Source organism: Callionymus lyra, chromosome 15, assembly GCF_982586985.1.
Source record: "Callionymus lyra chromosome 15, fCalLyr1.hap1.1, whole genome shotgun sequence".
NCBI lineage: Eukaryota > Metazoa > Chordata > Actinopteri > Syngnathiformes > Callionymidae > Callionymus > Callionymus lyra.
This window is the reverse complement of record NC_141832.1, coordinates 16,516,722-16,535,061: the sequence shown is the minus strand read 5'-3', so window position 1 is coordinate 16,535,061 and position 18,340 is coordinate 16,516,722. Positions and strand designations below refer to the sequence as shown.

Sequence of the window (18,340 nt, the reverse complement as noted above, 5' to 3'; positions counted from 1 at the left end):
GGAGGGTCTGGAAAGCATCCAAAGGTCCAATAGACACAAAGGGCAACGCTGCAGCTACACACAGTTGGAGACACACATGTCACGCAACTGCTGCTGATCAGTGACCACGAAAAATACTCGCCGCTGGCGTTTCCCCGCGTGGACTGACAGCTGGCCTGGAACTAGAGCTTAGTTCTCCCGCCTATAGATGGCGTTAAAGTGCTCTGAAGTCGGTTATAGAAGCTTGGATTTGAAGTGAAATAAAGGGTTTACAAAATGTACAAATGTGCAAAAGAAATCAATATTTCTGTATTGATTATTGATGCCTGAAAAAGACACTGGCAAAGTACAGCCTGGGGGCCACTTGCGGTCTTTTGACTGCATTTATGTGGCCCTTGTGATGTCAGAGTAGAACTGATCCGCATAGAACATGAGGACAGTGACAGCTGTCAATTTATTTTGTATTTAGTTCTTTATTTACTGTAAGAAATCTTGCAAAAGTACCTTGATTATTACTTTTTTTTTGGCTTTTTGGTGAATATTACATGGATAAAGTGGAGAGAATATTGATCATATTTATAAAAAAAAAGAGGTTTTCGTTTTTGTATCTTTATGAAAGGTTTATAAATAATTTATTAGTATATTTAGTTTTATTGTATGTTTTTTAAATTATACTTTTTTGTATCTTTTTTAATCGTTGCTACTTAATTCATCATGTTTTGACCCTTAGCTCATTTTTGGGGGGCTCGACGGCCCCTTACAACAGTGACAATATGAAATGTGGCCCCTAAGGAAATTTAAAATTCCACCTACTGTATAGAACAGAAGTGGGCAAAGTGTGGCCCGGGGGCCACATGAACACAGTCAAAGGGCAGCATGTGGCCCGTGTGAGGTCAGTATGTTAAGCACCTGATAGCTAACGTACAATTATGTTTTGTATTAAATTGTATTAATCATTTCAACGTACAACACCCCAAAACAGTTTTTTGCTTTTTTCCTATTTATATTTGCCTTTTTTTAATTATTTATTTTTCCCCCCAAAACAATTTTAAAGTAAACTGAACCAATGCCCTTTTATCATATTTTGGTTTAAGCTTTGTTTAAGTGTCATGGTACCTTTTTTTATTATTTGTAAAAAGATTTTTGCTTTTTTCTTTTTTGGTTGAAGATTCATATATTAATTACCCTTTTTATTTTATATATTTTCAAAAGTAGCGTATTGAGCTTTTAGCTTCATTTCAAAATGTCATGGCATATTTTCATTGTCAGCCCGTGTATAATGTGGCCCCTGAGGAAATTTAAAAGTCCAACCCCCGTATAAAAGCTGTAAAAATAAATATTTTTAAAAACAGTATTATTTCAAAGTTAACTCTTGATACGCAACGTTTCAGTCACCTTTATTCCAAAAATAACCATGTAAACAAGCTAATATGTATAATAAGTATAAGTAATAAAATACTCAATATGAGCCTAAAGCTCCTGCTGAGTCAGCGTTATATTAAGATATAATTTTCATGCACTTAACATACGTTTTTATTTTAAATGTTTTTTAACCAGTTGGACTCTTGGAATATCATTGATATTTTCCAAATAAAGCCACTAGATCAGTGGGATAATAGATTCTATTCAATGGCCAACAGTATTTAGCACAAGTTATAACAAGAAATATCGATCAATGTTCTTCATGCCATCTCCTCACAGAAAGGTCTCAAGTTGGCTCAAGTTTGCTTCACTTAGATTAGCTAGCGCTTTTACCGTCATGCTAGCTTATCGGTGTTTCAACCTAAGTTACCCTGAGAATTAATTTAGTGGTTTAGATAGATCAATTTTTAGGGATTTTTTTTAAACTCAAAGTTTAATTATACGAGATATAAATTTGTATTTAGGTACTTCCTAGAAAACGTTGCGCTTACCAAATCAGCCAGTGACTATAATAAGCTGTGACGTTGCACTTTTAGCGTTAGCAAGGCTAATTTAATGCTAGTTTTATTTTAAAATTGTAATTAAATGAGGTAAGTTGACATAAATTTCAAACCTAAAAGCTGATATGATTTAGAGCATTTAAAATAAAACTTCAGTTTTCCATGACAACATTACTGAATTCACCTAGCTTAACTGAATGCTATCCAGCTAGCTACATTCAGATGCTAGCCTTTCTTCTTTTTAATTAAGTAACTCAATTGGAAACTTTAAATACAGATAATCAATTTAATATAATACTTTCTACACACTTGTTGGATGCATTTTATTTAGGCATAACATACATGTAGCGGCTAACAATGACCGATTAGCGGCGCAAACTAGTGGAATTCTTCCGTCATAAATTAGATACGAAAAACCGTCCTCCCGCCGTGTGAAGCTAGCTAATTTAAATGTTGACAGACTCCGCCAGATGTTACCAGCTGACCCGAGCGTGACATTTTGTTCAGAAGCGCTCTCAGTTTTACAACACCTACAAACCACATGGTGGAAGAAATATATATTTTTTTTATATAAAAAAAAAAAAAAGCCTGCTGGAATTTATTGCTTGTAATGTTCAAGCTCTTTCTTCTGTAAAGATTTATACAACGCCGCAAGAGAAGGCGATCGCAGATCCAAACCTGTGGCGTTTACACCCTGGAGTCGGACCAATGGGATCGCCCCGATTTTCGGCGAGCCACTCGAGCCGACGACATTATTCCGACTTCAAAAGCTTCCGTGAGCCGCTTCTTATATGTGATTATGTAAATGCGAGAGCAGATGTGTGGCGATGGCGGCGCGAAAGCTTCCAGATAGAATCGGTGTAGGAAGCTTCTACAGACATTCCAATACCGCAAAAGATTTCCTTGGCTGAACTTTTGACTCGTGCGTCCAGAGCCAGGATCAGCGGAAACGCCGCTCCGTCCCGAATAAGGCCCGGACTGAACCCAGAATAAAATGGGCGCCTCCTGCTCGATGATTACAAGCTGCGCTTGACAAATACTCCAAAAATAAAACCACGTCCCGAGTAACAATACACCGTGAAAAACTCCCGTTCTCAAAACGTCCCATGATGCATTTCAGGAGTCACCGCAGGGGTATGTGTTTATGTACATGTGTGGTTTTGTTATACCTTCATGCGAATGGGGGAACCAGATTTGGGAGGCGCTGGAATGGGGTCCGCCCCGGAAGGAGGGCGAGGAGGGCGAGGAGGGCGGCCGGGAAGGGTGAGACGGGTGGGAAGGGGGGGAACCAAGACTACTGGCCAGGAAGGTCCCCATGAAGGAAGCGGAGGAATTGCCCATCAGTCCACTGCCTGTAGTTCCCACAGGGAGGGAGTAGGAGGAGAGAAAATAAGGTTAGAATCAGGAAAGAGTCTCAAACAACACATACATAACAATCAAAATCAGGATTTTGAATACGATGGTCTTCGATAAGGTCACGGCGAGTACAGGGTATGGGACAGGAGTTCATTTGAGAAACGTGTCTTTCAACACACACTGATTCTACATAATGACTTAAACCCTGCACTTGTGTAAACCGGATTACTTTGAGAGACTAGATCACAAGCCTATTACAGTCGTCCAAAGGCCCCACAACGTCAAGTGCAATCGATCTATCCACCTTACGCCCAATTCCCGAAATCCTGATCTTCCTCCTTCGGTGCTTCCGTCGCCAGACTTGGACGGGACCAAACATCTTCCCAAGTCCATGAGCAACAACATACAGTATATATCTGCCGGAACACACTTTTTCAGCACTTACTCTGGAGAACTGGGGGGCGGTAGTTTGAGATCGACTACTAGGTTAGGTAGAACTTTATTGATCCCTCATTTATTTTTTTATTGATACTATTACAACACAGGGTTTTTTCCTGATTTCCTGGGACTCCTGTGTTTTTCTCGGTGTTATCTTGATCTTTTTAGTAAATCGTTTTGACTGTTTTTGGGGGATTATTTAAGCACTTTGTGACCCTGGTCTAGAAAAGCACTCTATAAATATAAATGACTTACTTACTAACTTATTTGGGCCGTCACCGGAGACAACAACTTATTTACCCCCAGCCGACAGTTTAGGTCAAAATATCACAAACACTGTTTTGAGTGTACTTGGACAAGAACCCCCCGCAGACTTTCGGGGTCAAGGACTCGTCCGTTTGGGTTAACATTTGCATAATTTTGAGCACTTTGACCAAGGACACAGTCATTATCCATGATGGACAGTAGTTTGTCGATCATCATCATGAAAACCTTCTTAGGGATTAAAAAATAAAAAAAAAACCTTCTTGACCTCTTATTTAATTTTTGGTCTTGCTGATCCTGGTTTGGTGGTTTGGTTTACTTCTTTCGTTAGTTGTTGGTTTAAAGGGGTTTTAAGGTTTAAATTAAACATTCTGACGTCACTCTGGTGGAGGTGTCCCCCTTTAGGTGTTTTTGTAATGTGTTCATAAAGCAGCAAACCTTATTTTTTAATGTACAAAACGGGAATTTTTAGAGGTGACTTTGATATTTACGTGAGTCATTGAATGCAACTCGTGTTTTTGTGACCAATCAGAGCAGAGTGTGCGTGGTTGGCTCAGCCAAAACAGCGCATTGTAAGTGGGAGGGGCTTAAGCATATTTTCTAATGTAGATATCTTTATTAAATGAGAGTTTTGTGCAAAAAGAAACATACTGATGAGTACTCTAGAGGTCCTAGAACAATTTAAGATACACTTAAATCAGCACATTAGTATGAAGATGAGTATCAACCATGCCTCCCTCCCCAACAATAACAGTTGTTTCCTTCCACATTTAAATAAATAAAATATAGTCCCCCCCCTCCAAGACAAATGACAATAAAGTCGCCCACTTTTGACATCATGTCCGTTTAGTCCCGAGATAAATGTAAAGAGAGGACATAAAAAATGATGTGAAAAATTAAACCCGTGGGGACTAAAGCCTCAGATTCCCCTCATTCGCTGACGGAAGCCTCTCCTCGCCTCCCAGGGGCGAAGCGAAGTCTCATCTCACAGCTGAGTACACACTTTCTCAGGCTCTCACTCTCACACACTTTTTTTTCCCCCTTCTGATCCCAAGTGTCCCTTTCTCAATTTCCCTCCCCCTCTCCTCTTCTTCGCATCCATCTCTCACTTCCGAAAACCTTCTGTTTCTCAGATATCACGACGCTTGACACAAGGCGATTTAAGGGAATTTTACACTTTTTTCTTCCAGGCCTATTTTTTCTGTTTATTGTGTTCTTCAGCGTAATCAGAAGAACAGCAAATCTGTCCGAGAGACTTTGACGACCGTTGGTCGCTGGCGTATTCCGTATTATTCGTTGCAAAGCGTCCTGATTTACGTCCTGACGTCCTGATTTACTACTTCTTCTTCTTCAATCATACCCTCATTATTCCGGTGCCAGTGCACTTGGGCGAGTTGGCAGGGTGTCCGACCTGACGTGAGTCATGCTGCCGCTAAAAAGTCTCTCATTCATATGGGTGAAGTTTCCCGGACGAGGACTCTCGTGCATACGCTCACTAAAAAAACTAGAGACAGAGCGAGTCATCTGAGAAGATTTTTTTATTCGGTTCTGAGGCTCCATAAAAGTGTCTTTATAGGATCCTCTGGTTCTGTGGAAGAATGATTCATTGGGAGTCTTAACCTAGTCACGCGGTGAGTTAGCGACTTTCCTCAGGAAATTCAACAGAACTCGGACACACCTTTTAGCCATCGTGGCCAAATCCTGGTAAACTGACTCAAAGCAAGGGGTTGTAACGGTAAACTTGAGATATTTTGATAGTTTATAGTTGATATTTGTTTTACATGTTGCGTGTGTTTACTCCGGGCACTCCGGTTTCCTCCCACAGTCCAAAAAACATACAGAGGTTAATTGAGAAATTGGGGAAATTTTCCATTTGGTATGACTGTGTGCGTGAATGGTTGTCTGTCTTTGTGTGTCCTGCAACAGACTGGCGTCCTGTCCAGGGTGTCCCCTGCCTCCCCAATGAAACTGGGATAGTCTCCCGGCACCCCCGGTAAGGGGTAAAGCGGTAGAAAATGAATGAATGAATGAATGAGTCTACTAATCATTACAACTGTCACTGCTTGGTGGAGTTGATGTTTTAACCAGTGTTGGTTTGGTTAGTTCTAAACAGTGTCACCCAAAAAGTGACTAGACCATTCAAGAATTGACCACGAGTGGTTTTTTTTTAATTGTGGTGGTCTTCTGTTGTTCCATCTATACTTTTTATATGATTTTCTTCTGAATATGGTGACAAATTTTACGGTTGGATAGAAAGATCTGAACAGAACAAAAGTACAGCTGACTAGCTACTTGGTTAGTAGTCTTTAAGGCAAACCTGCAAGGTCAGTTGGGCCTGTGAATCGAAAGCAAACTTTAAAAGGAAGTGCTCTGGTGCGATGGTAGAGTTATGTCTTTCCATTCACGATCCGATTCCTGACCGTGCTTTGCCTCTCAATGTGGTCCTGGATATTGTTGGATATGTCAGCCCATGATAATATAGGACTATTTGTGCGTCTCTATGGTCTATTGGGGGGGTGGGGGGGTTTCCCGACAAACAAACTAGATCTTCTGAGCCTAATAACCTTGCTGGATTAGCAGTTTGCTTTGTAAAAATGAAACCCAAGGTTTTTTGGGGGAAATTCCATGGTTTCAGTTTCCCTTAATGCTTTCCATCTCTGGTGCCACCTATTGCCCAATTTCCTACAGCGCACTTTTTGTCCCATACACCGGGGGGAGCTGAGGGGCAGATGGGGGGGGGGACGGATTATCTTCCGCAAGGTCTCCTCGCCCCCTACTCGTGTATGGCATTGCCATAACAGTCTAGTGCCCCTTATTCTGCCCAACGCCCCCCAGGAACCCCCAGCTTTCCTTTAGTGCCTCCGGCTCATATAAATCAGCTAATCCTCCTGCATTATTAACAGATTTACCCCAGAGAGAAAAAAGAGAGAGAGAGAGAGAGAGTCAAAGTACGAGAGAGACGTCTGGAGTGACGGCAGAAGCCGAGAAGCTCTTCTTCACAAGAGGAAGAGAGGAGGGAGCGTCTGCCACCGTGACAAGGAGAAGGTGAAGCACTTGAAAAAGGGGGGAAGTCTGGATGTCAGGCAATGAGACTTTTGACACTAAAGAACATAGTTGCTGGCGTAGGTTGTACAAACCACTGAGAAAAATACCACTAACTGTGGAACATTTTAGGAATACATTTTTTTTTTATTCATCCCTTACGTCAGCTCTGGTTTTGAGCTCCTGCTAAATCTTGTGTCATCTTTGCATAACAAATAAACTGTGTATTCCAATTCAACCAAAGAGTTTTTTTTTAGCTAAAATGATCAAAAATATACACGCATTTTAAAAGTCCTAACATTTTGTTGGGCTGCCCTCACTGAACCCAAGCTTTAATGAATCTGAGGTGTCGGTGAAAAGGCACACGTTATAAAAGTGGGTCGGGCTGTCGAGGGCAGTTGGAAATCCGGGAGCCAACTAAAGCAGAGCCGAACAAGTGGAGTGAATGTATAAGACATGAGGGCATCAGTGCTCGACTGTTTATATAGCAGCTTATTAAAGGATACCGGATCCAGCGCAACCAGCTCCTTGTAAAACTCAGTTTTTTTTTCTTCTGCATTTGTTTTAAAGCCGTTTGTTTACTCTCTGCAGGACTAGCACCTGCACCGGGGCCAGGCCTCCGAGATCCCCTCGATTAACCCTCCTTTCTGCAAGTACTCCTGCCCCTCCTGTGCATTAAATGCTACGATTGCCAACCTAAATTTGATAAATAAACAGACGTAACTTAAGGTGAAGGTTGATATGGACCAAAAAAAAACAGGCTGCAATACACGGCAGGGAGGAGGAGAAGGAAGGTGTAGTTGCCATGGGAACCGGGGCTTCGCTCCTGGCTGAAAAGGAGACTGAAAAGCAAGCTAATACAACAGCAGTGGGCAGATGCAGTTTTGCTGCTCATAACATTGATTATTCTACTCAATTTAATGCACACGCTTTCTTTTTTAAACTTCACAGAGACCGTTTTATTGGATATCTGCTTAACTCGATGAAAGTTAGCGGAAAATAGCTTTTTTCAAGTCATTAAAACTCGCCCCCACACAAAATAACAAAAGAATGTGTTACAGAATCGGTACGCTTTAAATGATCTTATTTACGTTTGGATTATGGTCTAGTTAGAGAATATTGAGACGACTATACACTTAAATTAAATTAATTGAATCAATAAATCAACATTCTTGTGACCAATGACAGTTTGCTGGAAGCCACTGATGCCTAAGGTCATTTCTTCAAAGGTATAAAAACAACACGCCTTAGATAGGGCCTCAAAGAAAACAAGAGTGGCAACATTTCTGTGTGCAGTATCTGAAGTGTAAACTCATCCGGAGGTTGACTGGACGTGTCTCCGGCTTAAGGGAGATTCCACTGGAACAAAGGACGACACTAGACAAAATACCAAGAACTTTTGGTATCAATCTAAACAAGCCAGAAGGCTGAGGTTGCTAACTTGATCAATGATAAGTTACACACAGTATGTGTCCAGGTTTTTTAAAACTTTACTCATTTCGAGCCCCCTTTTAAACTGTCCCCAAGCCAGACCTGGAGATCATTTGTCCGGAAGAAAAGCTTCTGGGGACGGGGGTTCAGCTGAAGGCTTAGCTTTGATTGAAGTTGTGAAATGAATACGCCAAGTAAAACAGAAATGAATCATTCATCTTTAAGCCTTCCAGTTTAAAAAAGCAACTTGTGTTTGATCGATGATTCAGGCCACCTATTTATAATGCGACTATTTCGGGACGGCCGACACATCAGAAGATAAGCAACAACAAAAAAAAGGAGGATTTATTGAAAACGGCCACACTGACCATCGCCGTGTTTCAACCCTTCAGGAAGACACCGGAGCTTCGTCTACTACGCCGACACAGAAGCAGGTATGAAAACAGCTTGTCGCTCTTTATATATTTGTATGACATGATGCTCACACTTTCTATTCGAAAGGGAGAAAGCAGGATGTAACAAAAAAAAAAGGCAGAAAAGACAAATCCACCCACTCAATGGAACTCGCATCTAAAAAATCCTCCTGGAGAAACACGTTCTGCAAGAAGACACAAAAAAAAATCCATCCCAAAGCATGCGCTCACTTGTATGGTACAATTATTCCTGTGAGTCGTATTGTACCGTTATATACACAAACAAAACTGTATCCCTTCCGTCTTACTACATGCTTGGTTGGATGGATTCGTTATCTAGACAAGGACCCCGGATAGACCGCCGGGTGACAAGCAAAGACGAGAGAAAATTGCTAGTGCAGGTCAGTCATCTGCGAAGAGACTCGCAGAAGATACATTTCATTGGTTTATAAACACCAACAGCAGCTCCGACACCTTTTGCCATTTCATTAGACCAAAAAACTTCCACTCCACCTTTTGTCCGGAAGAGATTGAGAGAACAAAATCGATTTTTGGTAGAAAAAGCCTTCAGATTCAGGGGTTTTCAAGAATGAACAAGTTGCCTTTGTAGCGCTTTCGTGGAACAGAGGTACCCCCTAAGCTGAAAGAGGCTTAGAATTTCCTCCCAGATGGTAAGCCATTATGAAAAAAGCCACATTCTGGTTTCTGTCCTCTTCAAAAAATGGTAACGTGGGTGAGGAATTAGCTAGGTTTTCATTTGTGACTCATGGGTTCCCATAATACTTCTCTTAGTAAGCTTGCCCGGAACCTTTTCTTGGATGTTTGTCATCTCTCGACAAGCGCTACCAGGCGTGTCTCGAAAGTCTTTGAAGACAATTTTTTACCTATGTATAGTAACATCAGATAATTATGTACCTTCCGAGATCAGAGGCGGAGATCCAACAAGTCTGAACATACGTTTTCTACCCATTCATGCTTAAAAGAAATTGGATTGGGAACCACTATTTCTTTTTTCATGCAAAAACAAAGATTGTATCATCAAAGATAATCTCGGGTTATCAATCTCACTGGATGTTTTTCGAATAAACCTCAATATACTTTTAGATATTAATACAACAAGAAAAACATTAAATTGTATTTAAAGCTTTACTTACCGAGCAAAAACATATTTAAGGTTTTGAAGAACTAACTTTTATTTCTCAGTCCAATATAGTCCCACATGTTGTCCAGAAGTTTAGGCAGCTAAGAAGAAAACCATCTTCGACTTTCCATGTTTGCTTCTAAACTAAAGTCTCGAAGTCTCCTCCGGTAAGTTCAGGATGACTGGATTGAACCGGGCAGCTGTGGCCGTGGTCAGACTGAACACGCTACCCGGGAGGGCCGCTGACTAACCCAGCGTCGACTTCCTCGCAATAAAACACAGACGGCAACTAAAGAGGGGGGATTTCCTTCAAAGAGTCAGGGCTCATCTTGAAAACATTAACTCAACTGGTAGCCAAATTCTTTTCTCACTTCAGAAACAACTCTACCAGAAGTTATTGTTTTGTTTGGTTTTTTTCACAGCTCACACACCCTCCAACGAAGCCCCCCCTTCGCTTTTGACTTTTCTTTGGGTGGGTGGCGGAGGCAAAAGGGGGCTCGTCTGCGATTTCAGTAGGAGGCTGGTCTGTTCTTCGGAAACAAGTGAGAGAGAGAGTGAGCGAGCAGGCGGTCCGGTTCTGGAGACGAGCCCAGTGCAGGGGAGGGGGAAAGTGCCGGCAGCACACGCCTCCGACACTCTCCAGCGCCGCGTTCCTGTGGACTGACTTTAGTGGATGTGGTCACTGCGGGGGTGGTTGCAGTGAAGAGGGTGCAGCCGATAGCGAAAGAACCGGACGCGGCCGAGAATACGTAGCGAGAGGGTTTGCGAATCGAGATCGGGGTGGGGGGTGAGGGGTGAGGGGTGATACTTAAAGAGAGGGGTGGGAGTGTGTGTGTGGGAGTGTGTGTGGCGGAGCATATGTGGATGTCTCGCTGAAGTTGACAGCCCATGTTTGCCGAGTGGCTTCTTGGTTCAGGCACTTGCTGGTGATTGATGGCAGGGTAATTATTTGTCGCAGGAATGATATCCAAACTAAGTTGGCGAGGAGAGGTCAGTCTAAACCCCCCCCTCCTTCCCTCCGTCACCGCCTGCAGAATGTTAAATAAGATTGATAATATTCCCAAACATATTTGTCTAAAAAATTGTCGCCGCTTGGCAGGAAGCCGGGGAATAAAAATAACAGCATCAGCACGAATAGATAGCGGGAGACGTCTCAGGGGGGACGACGTTGTCCCAATAAAGAGCGAGCAAGGTTAAAAAATCATCCTTGTTTATCATTCTCCGGTTTTCATTGTGCATAAATCTCCAATAATACCATGTTTCTTTTTTTTCCCTGACTGCCGACGGGGGTTACACAAGGCGCCGCTCGCCCTAATCTGATTCCCCCGGCGGCTATTACACCTCAATTGTACCACATTTCAGTCATTCATAAAAACCACCGCAGCCGAGAGAGAGGGTTCCCGTCAAAAATGGGCTTCGCTTCCGACATAATCGCCATAGCGATGGCGGTTGTGTGGGTGGCAGGGAGAAATCAGACGATAGCGTTTGAGCGCTTTCTGCTGAAGTGGCGTTTTTATGAGCACGATAAAGAAAGAGTTGGTCACAAAAGAAGAGGTGCGGGAGTTTGCCCATGGGCACGTTCAGGAGGTGTCGTTAAACAAACAATAAGAAAGAGGAACAGCTGATGGTTCGACATTTTTGGAAGGGAAAAAAAATGGTGGTCGACATAAAAAGGGGTAGCTCTTCATGACAAGTTGAATAAAGTGGTATTTTAGAAAATGTATAAATGTATTTATGTGGTTTTTTGGCGTCTTTTAAGATGGTTAACCACAACTAAAAATAACTGTCTAGTCCAGAAGACAAAACCATTATATGAATGAGAAATGAAAAACTATATTATAAAACATATTTATCTGCCCCAGTAAAAAAAAAAACTGATACAGATGAAAATAAAAAGTAAATTTGCTTAACTGTGACTTAAAGTTTAACAATAAACACACAAAGGTTTAACCTTTTAGGACGTGGAGTCAACATTTATCGACGTAATCATTTTTAGTTTTTTAATACCAGCATAACCTTTTAGCCTGCCCATATCAAATTGAGATCCAAAATATAGCAAAAAAACAAAATATTAAACAGCTGCTCCTTAAAGTACAAAGATAAGTAATGCTGATCTAAGATTTCAGATAAAAACCACAAGGACACAACTTCCTGTTGTCCAAAGTATAGTTTTTAACCTTTAAATATCCTTATTATGCCAAAAAATCAAAGAGAAAAAAGATGCCAAAAGTTGTGATCTTGAGAGGTTTAAGGTACAAACATTTATAAATATAGATAATTATGAACAAACATGATAGTACCAATTTTGTCGTTAACTTTTTGGCAGTTTCCAGAAGCATTTCTTTTAACCCCACTTAAAAAAACAAACTTTTATCACCTCAGAGTAGAACTAAACTCTTTTCAAACTTCCTGTTTGAGTACGTTTATTTTAATTGTTAGCAAAAATTAATGCTCTAAGAAAATACAATTCTAGAAAAAAGACCAACGAATGTATCTTTTTTACACCGGAAAAAGAAGAAAATAAACGTGAAAAGAGATATGTTTTTTGTTTTTCTTAACAAATAATCCAGGGTATTTCTGTGACACATCTGTTCTATTTATGGTTAAAACGGATATCCAGGCACAACACACACCCATTTCTGGATCCATGAGAAAAAAAAAGGGCGACGGTGTGTGTTGAGTCACAGACCTGAGCTCTGCTGAGAGGCAGACATTCCAGTCCGTGGCCAGCGGGGAAGGTGGGAGGAGAAAGATTCGAAACAGCGGCGGGAGCCGGGGCCCGGGACAACACAAGCTTTTTTTTTTTTTTTTACCTTCCTCGTCTCACCCGCCCACACACACGCTCGCTCACATTCCCCCACTCCCACAACACAGCTTTAATAGCTCACACAAGAAAAGCAATGTCTCATTACCAAATTGCTTAACCCTGTTTTCCATCCCCTGCGCTCCCTCCAGAGTCAATGTTTGTGATGTAACAGGAAGTGCATCTTACGCCAGAACCGAAAGGAGTTTTTCTTGGACGGGCGTCTCATTACTCTCCGTTTACTCTCATAGCAGCACCTTGTTATTTCCACGAGCTCTTAATCTTATTAAACTCTCCTCCACCGTCAACTTTTTTTTTTCTTTTTTTTTGTCTCCGGGTGCAAAGCGGAGAAACGGCGAAAGTTAACGTTTGACGCGTTCTCTGAATGATTGAGGGCCCGGCAGCACTTTGAGAGTTGCATACGGGGCAGTTCCACTTTCAAGGACACATGATTTCTCATCTGTCTAAACTTTGTTGAGTGCACTCGTAAAACTGACCCGGCGCTGCTCGAGAGAGGCTCAGTGCCATACTGCGCTTTTATTACCCGCGTAAAAAAAAAATGGTACAGGACTGCGCAGTTAAAATGCAAATATACACGACGGAAGGGTTGAACGGTACAAACAAGAATAGGAGATTGACAGAAGTCAAGCTGGTGTTATGGAATGGTCAAATCACAACATTGGCTTGAGGCTGGTTATCGCTAGGTTTCTGCCTAAAATAAGTTTCTCTGAAAGAACTAGTTGAACTTAAAATGCCCTTTTTGGCATTTGAAATATCAAAATCGGTAGAAAAATTTGCTATACGGGACAGCAAGTACTGTTTCGGTATTCACATTTAAACCGTAGCCATAAGCTGTAGTGTTGCCCGTCTCCTCACAAGGCTCTAATATTGCATTGAAGGCAACTGACAATAAATACCGGAAATACTTTTTTTTAAAGGATTTTAAGCTTTAATCAGGAAATGAAGAAAAACAATTTATTTATTTTGTGTTCTAGTTTCTGTAGGGTTATGTATCTTCAAGACACCCGTGGATCCAGATGGTAATTAGAGAGAAATAATTGAATTATTTGTTCCTCATTGCTTTGTCTAAAACCTAAAAAATCTCTTTATCCTTTTGACGTTATTTTGCAAAGAAATCAGACCAATTGTCCTTGGAAATAAATCAATTGTGTAGCAGTGGAAAAAACAGACTTTTTAGTTACTAAGACTTTCTTTCAAAGAACTAATTAGAAAAATATATTTTTAATAAAAAAAATGTTGTTCCTTATGCTAATTGTAATGTAGAGAATCACTTATTCAGAACCAATTGTTGCCGTTTATTTAAAACTAAAAGTAAATGGCAACAATGCTCCGTTTATACTGTAGCCATTAGCTATTGAATTAACTCTTCTTAACCCATTTTTATGTTTGTCATCTACAAAGTAAATTTATTTGCTTTACTTGGGGCACATTTGGTGGGAAAACTTGCCTATTTTTCCAGTTATAAAGAATTAAGAAAATGTGTTTAGCTTTATGCTAGCGAACCATTTTCCTCTAATAGTTTTTGTTTGTGCTGCAGTTTGTAAATAAAATAATGCTTTATTTAAACTGTAGCCATGAGCGACGGTATTTCCCTAGTCCTGGCAATGCTGCGCTCTAAGACAACTGACAACAACGGATTACTTTCTAAAATGACTTAGAAGAATGACTAAGAAGAAGAACAACCGATGCAGTCGAGTTTCCCAACTTCACACGAACGCAACATCTGCACGATCCTCGACGCACACACTGCTAGAAAAACACACCCAGAGCCGCCCACAGCTGTGTCAGGCCATCGTTCTAACAATTCAATCTGTTTTCTTTCCCATGATGTTTCCCATTGGCACGGGGAATAGAAAAATCACATTTACTCCCCCTCAGGGCCCTGTGAAGTTGCGCTGATATGGAAAATGATTTCAGTTTCAGCTTAAGCCTTAAAACATTATTTTTGGTCTCCCTTTTGCTAATGACACATGTCTTTTCCCAGCGTTTGTGGAGGAGATAAGTGTCGGGGAGGAGGAAGTGAAACACAGGATGAGGGGAGGAATCCTCAAGGGGGGGGTCTAACGTACGGGGAAGTCCGTCACCCCCTTAATTCTGAGGACTTTTCTCAAATATATACAGAAAACGCACTCACGCGGTTAATCTAGAGTACAGGATCTAAAAAAAGTGTCTTCTCCAAGAAGTATAGCAGGGATTTCAGCGCCGTCACTGAATTTGGCTTTGGGGCAACGTCAGCCCTAGCTTAGAATCTATCACGCAGCGTATCATTTATGTGCCGAAAAGAAAAAAAAGGAGATAAAATTTGTACTTAATAGTAAGTTACCAACATTTCCCTCCTGCGGCAAATTGTCGACACGAGTGGAGCGCTCAAGCCTGAAGTCCAAAAGAGTTACTTTAATGCGCTGGTGGTAAAAAAGGAGACTCCAGCAGGCCAATAACGAGGCACTAAACCCCCCATTTGGCATCCATTAAACCCATCTGCAGGACCCGATTTTAAAGACTCCAACAGGAAATCGCCACATCGGAGACGACCAGAACCCCTCTCCAACGTTCCTCCAATAAAGCTCGGAATCTCCGGATCGAAAATGGGATTTTCATGGGTTTTTTTTCACTGCAGACTTTCGCGAGGAATGTTGTTGTTGGATCTGGTTTTTGTTTTATGGCTAATGGCTGATCTGTCTGAATCAATTGAGTTTATGTTGCGGCACCAGGGGGGACGGGACGGGGGTAATGGGTGCCCAGGACTCATTTTTGGCGACGATACTCCACCGGGTTCCAGACATGCTTGATGACGGGGAAAGAGGGAGATTAAGGCCTCGGCATTATTCTCTGTAATTAGCACCCTGCTAACTTTTGTACCTAATTGGTTAATGGAGATGTAGCCGGACTGGGCAGGCGTCCCCCCTTTTCCCCCTGGGTGACCGTGTAGCTCCAGTGTTTTCCAGCCCTGGCACTGCCACTCACAGGCTGCTTTCACTCCACACGCATTCCAACGGAGAGTGGCGATGCTGCGCGGGAGGCTGTAAATGTTTGAGATTCTGCCTGTTGGACTCGCCACATCAAAGCCTGTTTTTTTTTTTTGGTTCGACTACTGCGGTCCTTGGGTGGTCTTCGCTTCCTTCTCTCGCTCCACCAGCAGTTCTGCCTAGATAAGCTTTTTTTTGCGAAAGCGGCGGGTGGACGTGGGTGGATGTTGTACTGCTGTCGGGAGAGTTATTTGTAGGAACTTGCGAGAACAAATGTGAAAAGAACATATTCCCGCCATACCAGGTCGGTCTATAATCATGCGTCAACACTGCAAAACATCCAATTGTTCCAATCCAATCTGTGGGACGGTAGGAAGTGGCGGGAATGACCCGTCAAAATTTACGGTGACCCGCAGTAGCTTTAAATACCTATAGTCGGCTTAAATCAGATTCAAAATTCCGGGGGAATTTCTGGTTGTAAGTGGACATATGTTTGGGCGTTCACAGAGAGTACATTTCTGGTATTATTAACCACAGAGAAGCTTAACACTAAGTAATAAAAAATAAAGACTGACTCCTGTTTCTTCTAGGGTGCAGTTGAGCGTAGGGGGCCCCTACGCTGTGTTTCAACCCAGAGGGTCATCTCTTGTTTGGACGATTAGTGGTTAAGTCTGACTCGTCCATAACATCTGAACTTCCTCGTCCCATCCATACTTGTGTTTGTATAAAATAATGACATGCTATCCATGACCAACGACCGTCAACGAACCAGGATTTTTTAAGCTAATCTGCAGTCCTGGCAATCTTGGAAATGCATTCTATTGGATTAGCCATGCTAGGATTAAGAGGCGAAGTTGTGTTCCCGATTATGATTGGTTGATGAAACGGCACCGTTTTAGTTTGGGTTGGATCAACTATGGCCCATATTGCGCCAATTTACTAAAACATTTTGGAACAGAAGAAGCTCCTCGGATGAGGTAGCGAAAAGTCTTCCTAGAACTCAACATAGTCCAGTTGACTCGCTTTTGGATAACCATGACCTGGATGAACAAGAACCTTCACGGACAGATTTACTTAAACGGATTAATGGTATTAGAATGAAAAGGGAAAAGTTGGATTCTGATAGTGACATTAAGAGTTTAAGAACCAAGCCTCTTTTTGAACCTGGTTGTTACTATGTTTTAATGCCTTCCAAATATTTTTGACTGGGCGAGTATGTGACTTCCAGTCTTTCCATAGCCAGCCTCAAGTGGACACTTGATGAACTGCAGCTGTAGCCATTTCAAATCAATCTTAACAAGACAATGACAATTTCGCTGAAGTAGAAGAACTCACATTTCTACAAGACGTTTTTATTTGTTCAGGCTTTTCCTTGATTTTCTGGAACTCCTGTGTTGTTCTCAGTGTTATCTTGATCTTTTAAGTATATATTTTATTGAGTATTATTTTGATTGTTTAAGCGCTTTGTGACCCTGGTCTGGAAAAGCACTGTATAAATATAAATTACTTACTTACTTAGACGGGACTTTCACTGCATCGAATCAACAGTAAGTGGGATGAATTCAGTACCGCAATAATGTCTATGTTTGTATTCCTACCCCCGTCCACCCTATGCAGTGAGAACCCCAAGTTCCACCTATTGTCGAGGGGGGTTTGAGAAAAGGACTGAGATGTTCCTCACCACATTCGAGGAGTTGGATGTTTTATTTATTCCGCCACAGGGTGGCGTCACACATGCGTTTAGTCAGAGAAACCAAGACCAGGCTCGAAGTGTCATTAAAGCTTCACGGCGAGTCCCACCAATTAATCAGAACTTTTCCATCCAGCGTGATCTTGTCCTCCCACTCCTTCTCTCTGTCAAACCCTGGCCTTCGGGTCATGAAGAGCAGATCTGGGACAGTTCTGGGTTTTGTTTGGAATACACGGTCCTCTGGATTCTCTTGTAATATGATAAAGTCCTGGAGTGATGTGTGTAAGAGAAACAGAAGGCAGCTCGGTTGTCTCTGGATTCTCTCCGTCTGATCTACCATGTCAGAGGCCCAGAGACGCAGAGACAGAACAGTGCAGATAACAGAGCCGCCGCCGCCGAGGCAGCCGGCCCAAGGTCTTTCCACAACCCTGAGCGTAATTTGCCTTTTTGGTTCACACAGGGCAGGAGAAGAGACGCTGGATTCCTCGGAGTGGCGGCGAAGAGAGAGTGTTTCTTTGTCCTGATAACCTACAGACGGAAGGAAGGGAAGGCACCTGCGTCGCCGAGGTCATAGAACCTAGAGACGTTTGTTCAACAGCGACACATGGACTCATCCGATCAGCGAACAAGCTTTGAATTTCAGCCTCTTTGCATTCGTTCCTTTTCAAAAACCCATCTTGGTTGAACTTTAAATAAACTTTCGCAAGTCAAACCCAAACCCAGTTCCCCAGTAAAATAAAAAAACAGCTTTTTATTGAATTTATTGAAGAATAAATCATGAAAATATTTCCAGGGACTATGACTAAACTAAAGGCCGGCCCAGTTATTTAAGTGACCCGGGTGAGTTCTGAATCCGAGCAGCTCAAAATTAAAT

At 41.9% G+C, this 18,340-nt stretch overlaps 1 protein-coding gene across 4 annotated transcripts in view; it reads right to left on the bottom strand.

The window, feature by feature from the left end:
* bahcc1a (BAH domain and coiled-coil containing 1a) overlaps window positions 1-18,340 on the bottom strand; it is an 80,983-nt gene that overhangs the window by 37,314 nt on the left and 25,329 nt on the right. For all 4 annotated transcript variants that reach the window (XM_087810183.1, XM_087810185.1, XM_087810186.1 and 1 more), the window contains exon 3: window positions 3,071-3,253. In XM_087810183.1, the coding sequence (XP_087666309.1) occupies window positions 3,071-3,253 (183 nt within the window). The remainder of the gene's footprint in view (window positions 1-3,070; window positions 3,254-18,340) is intronic.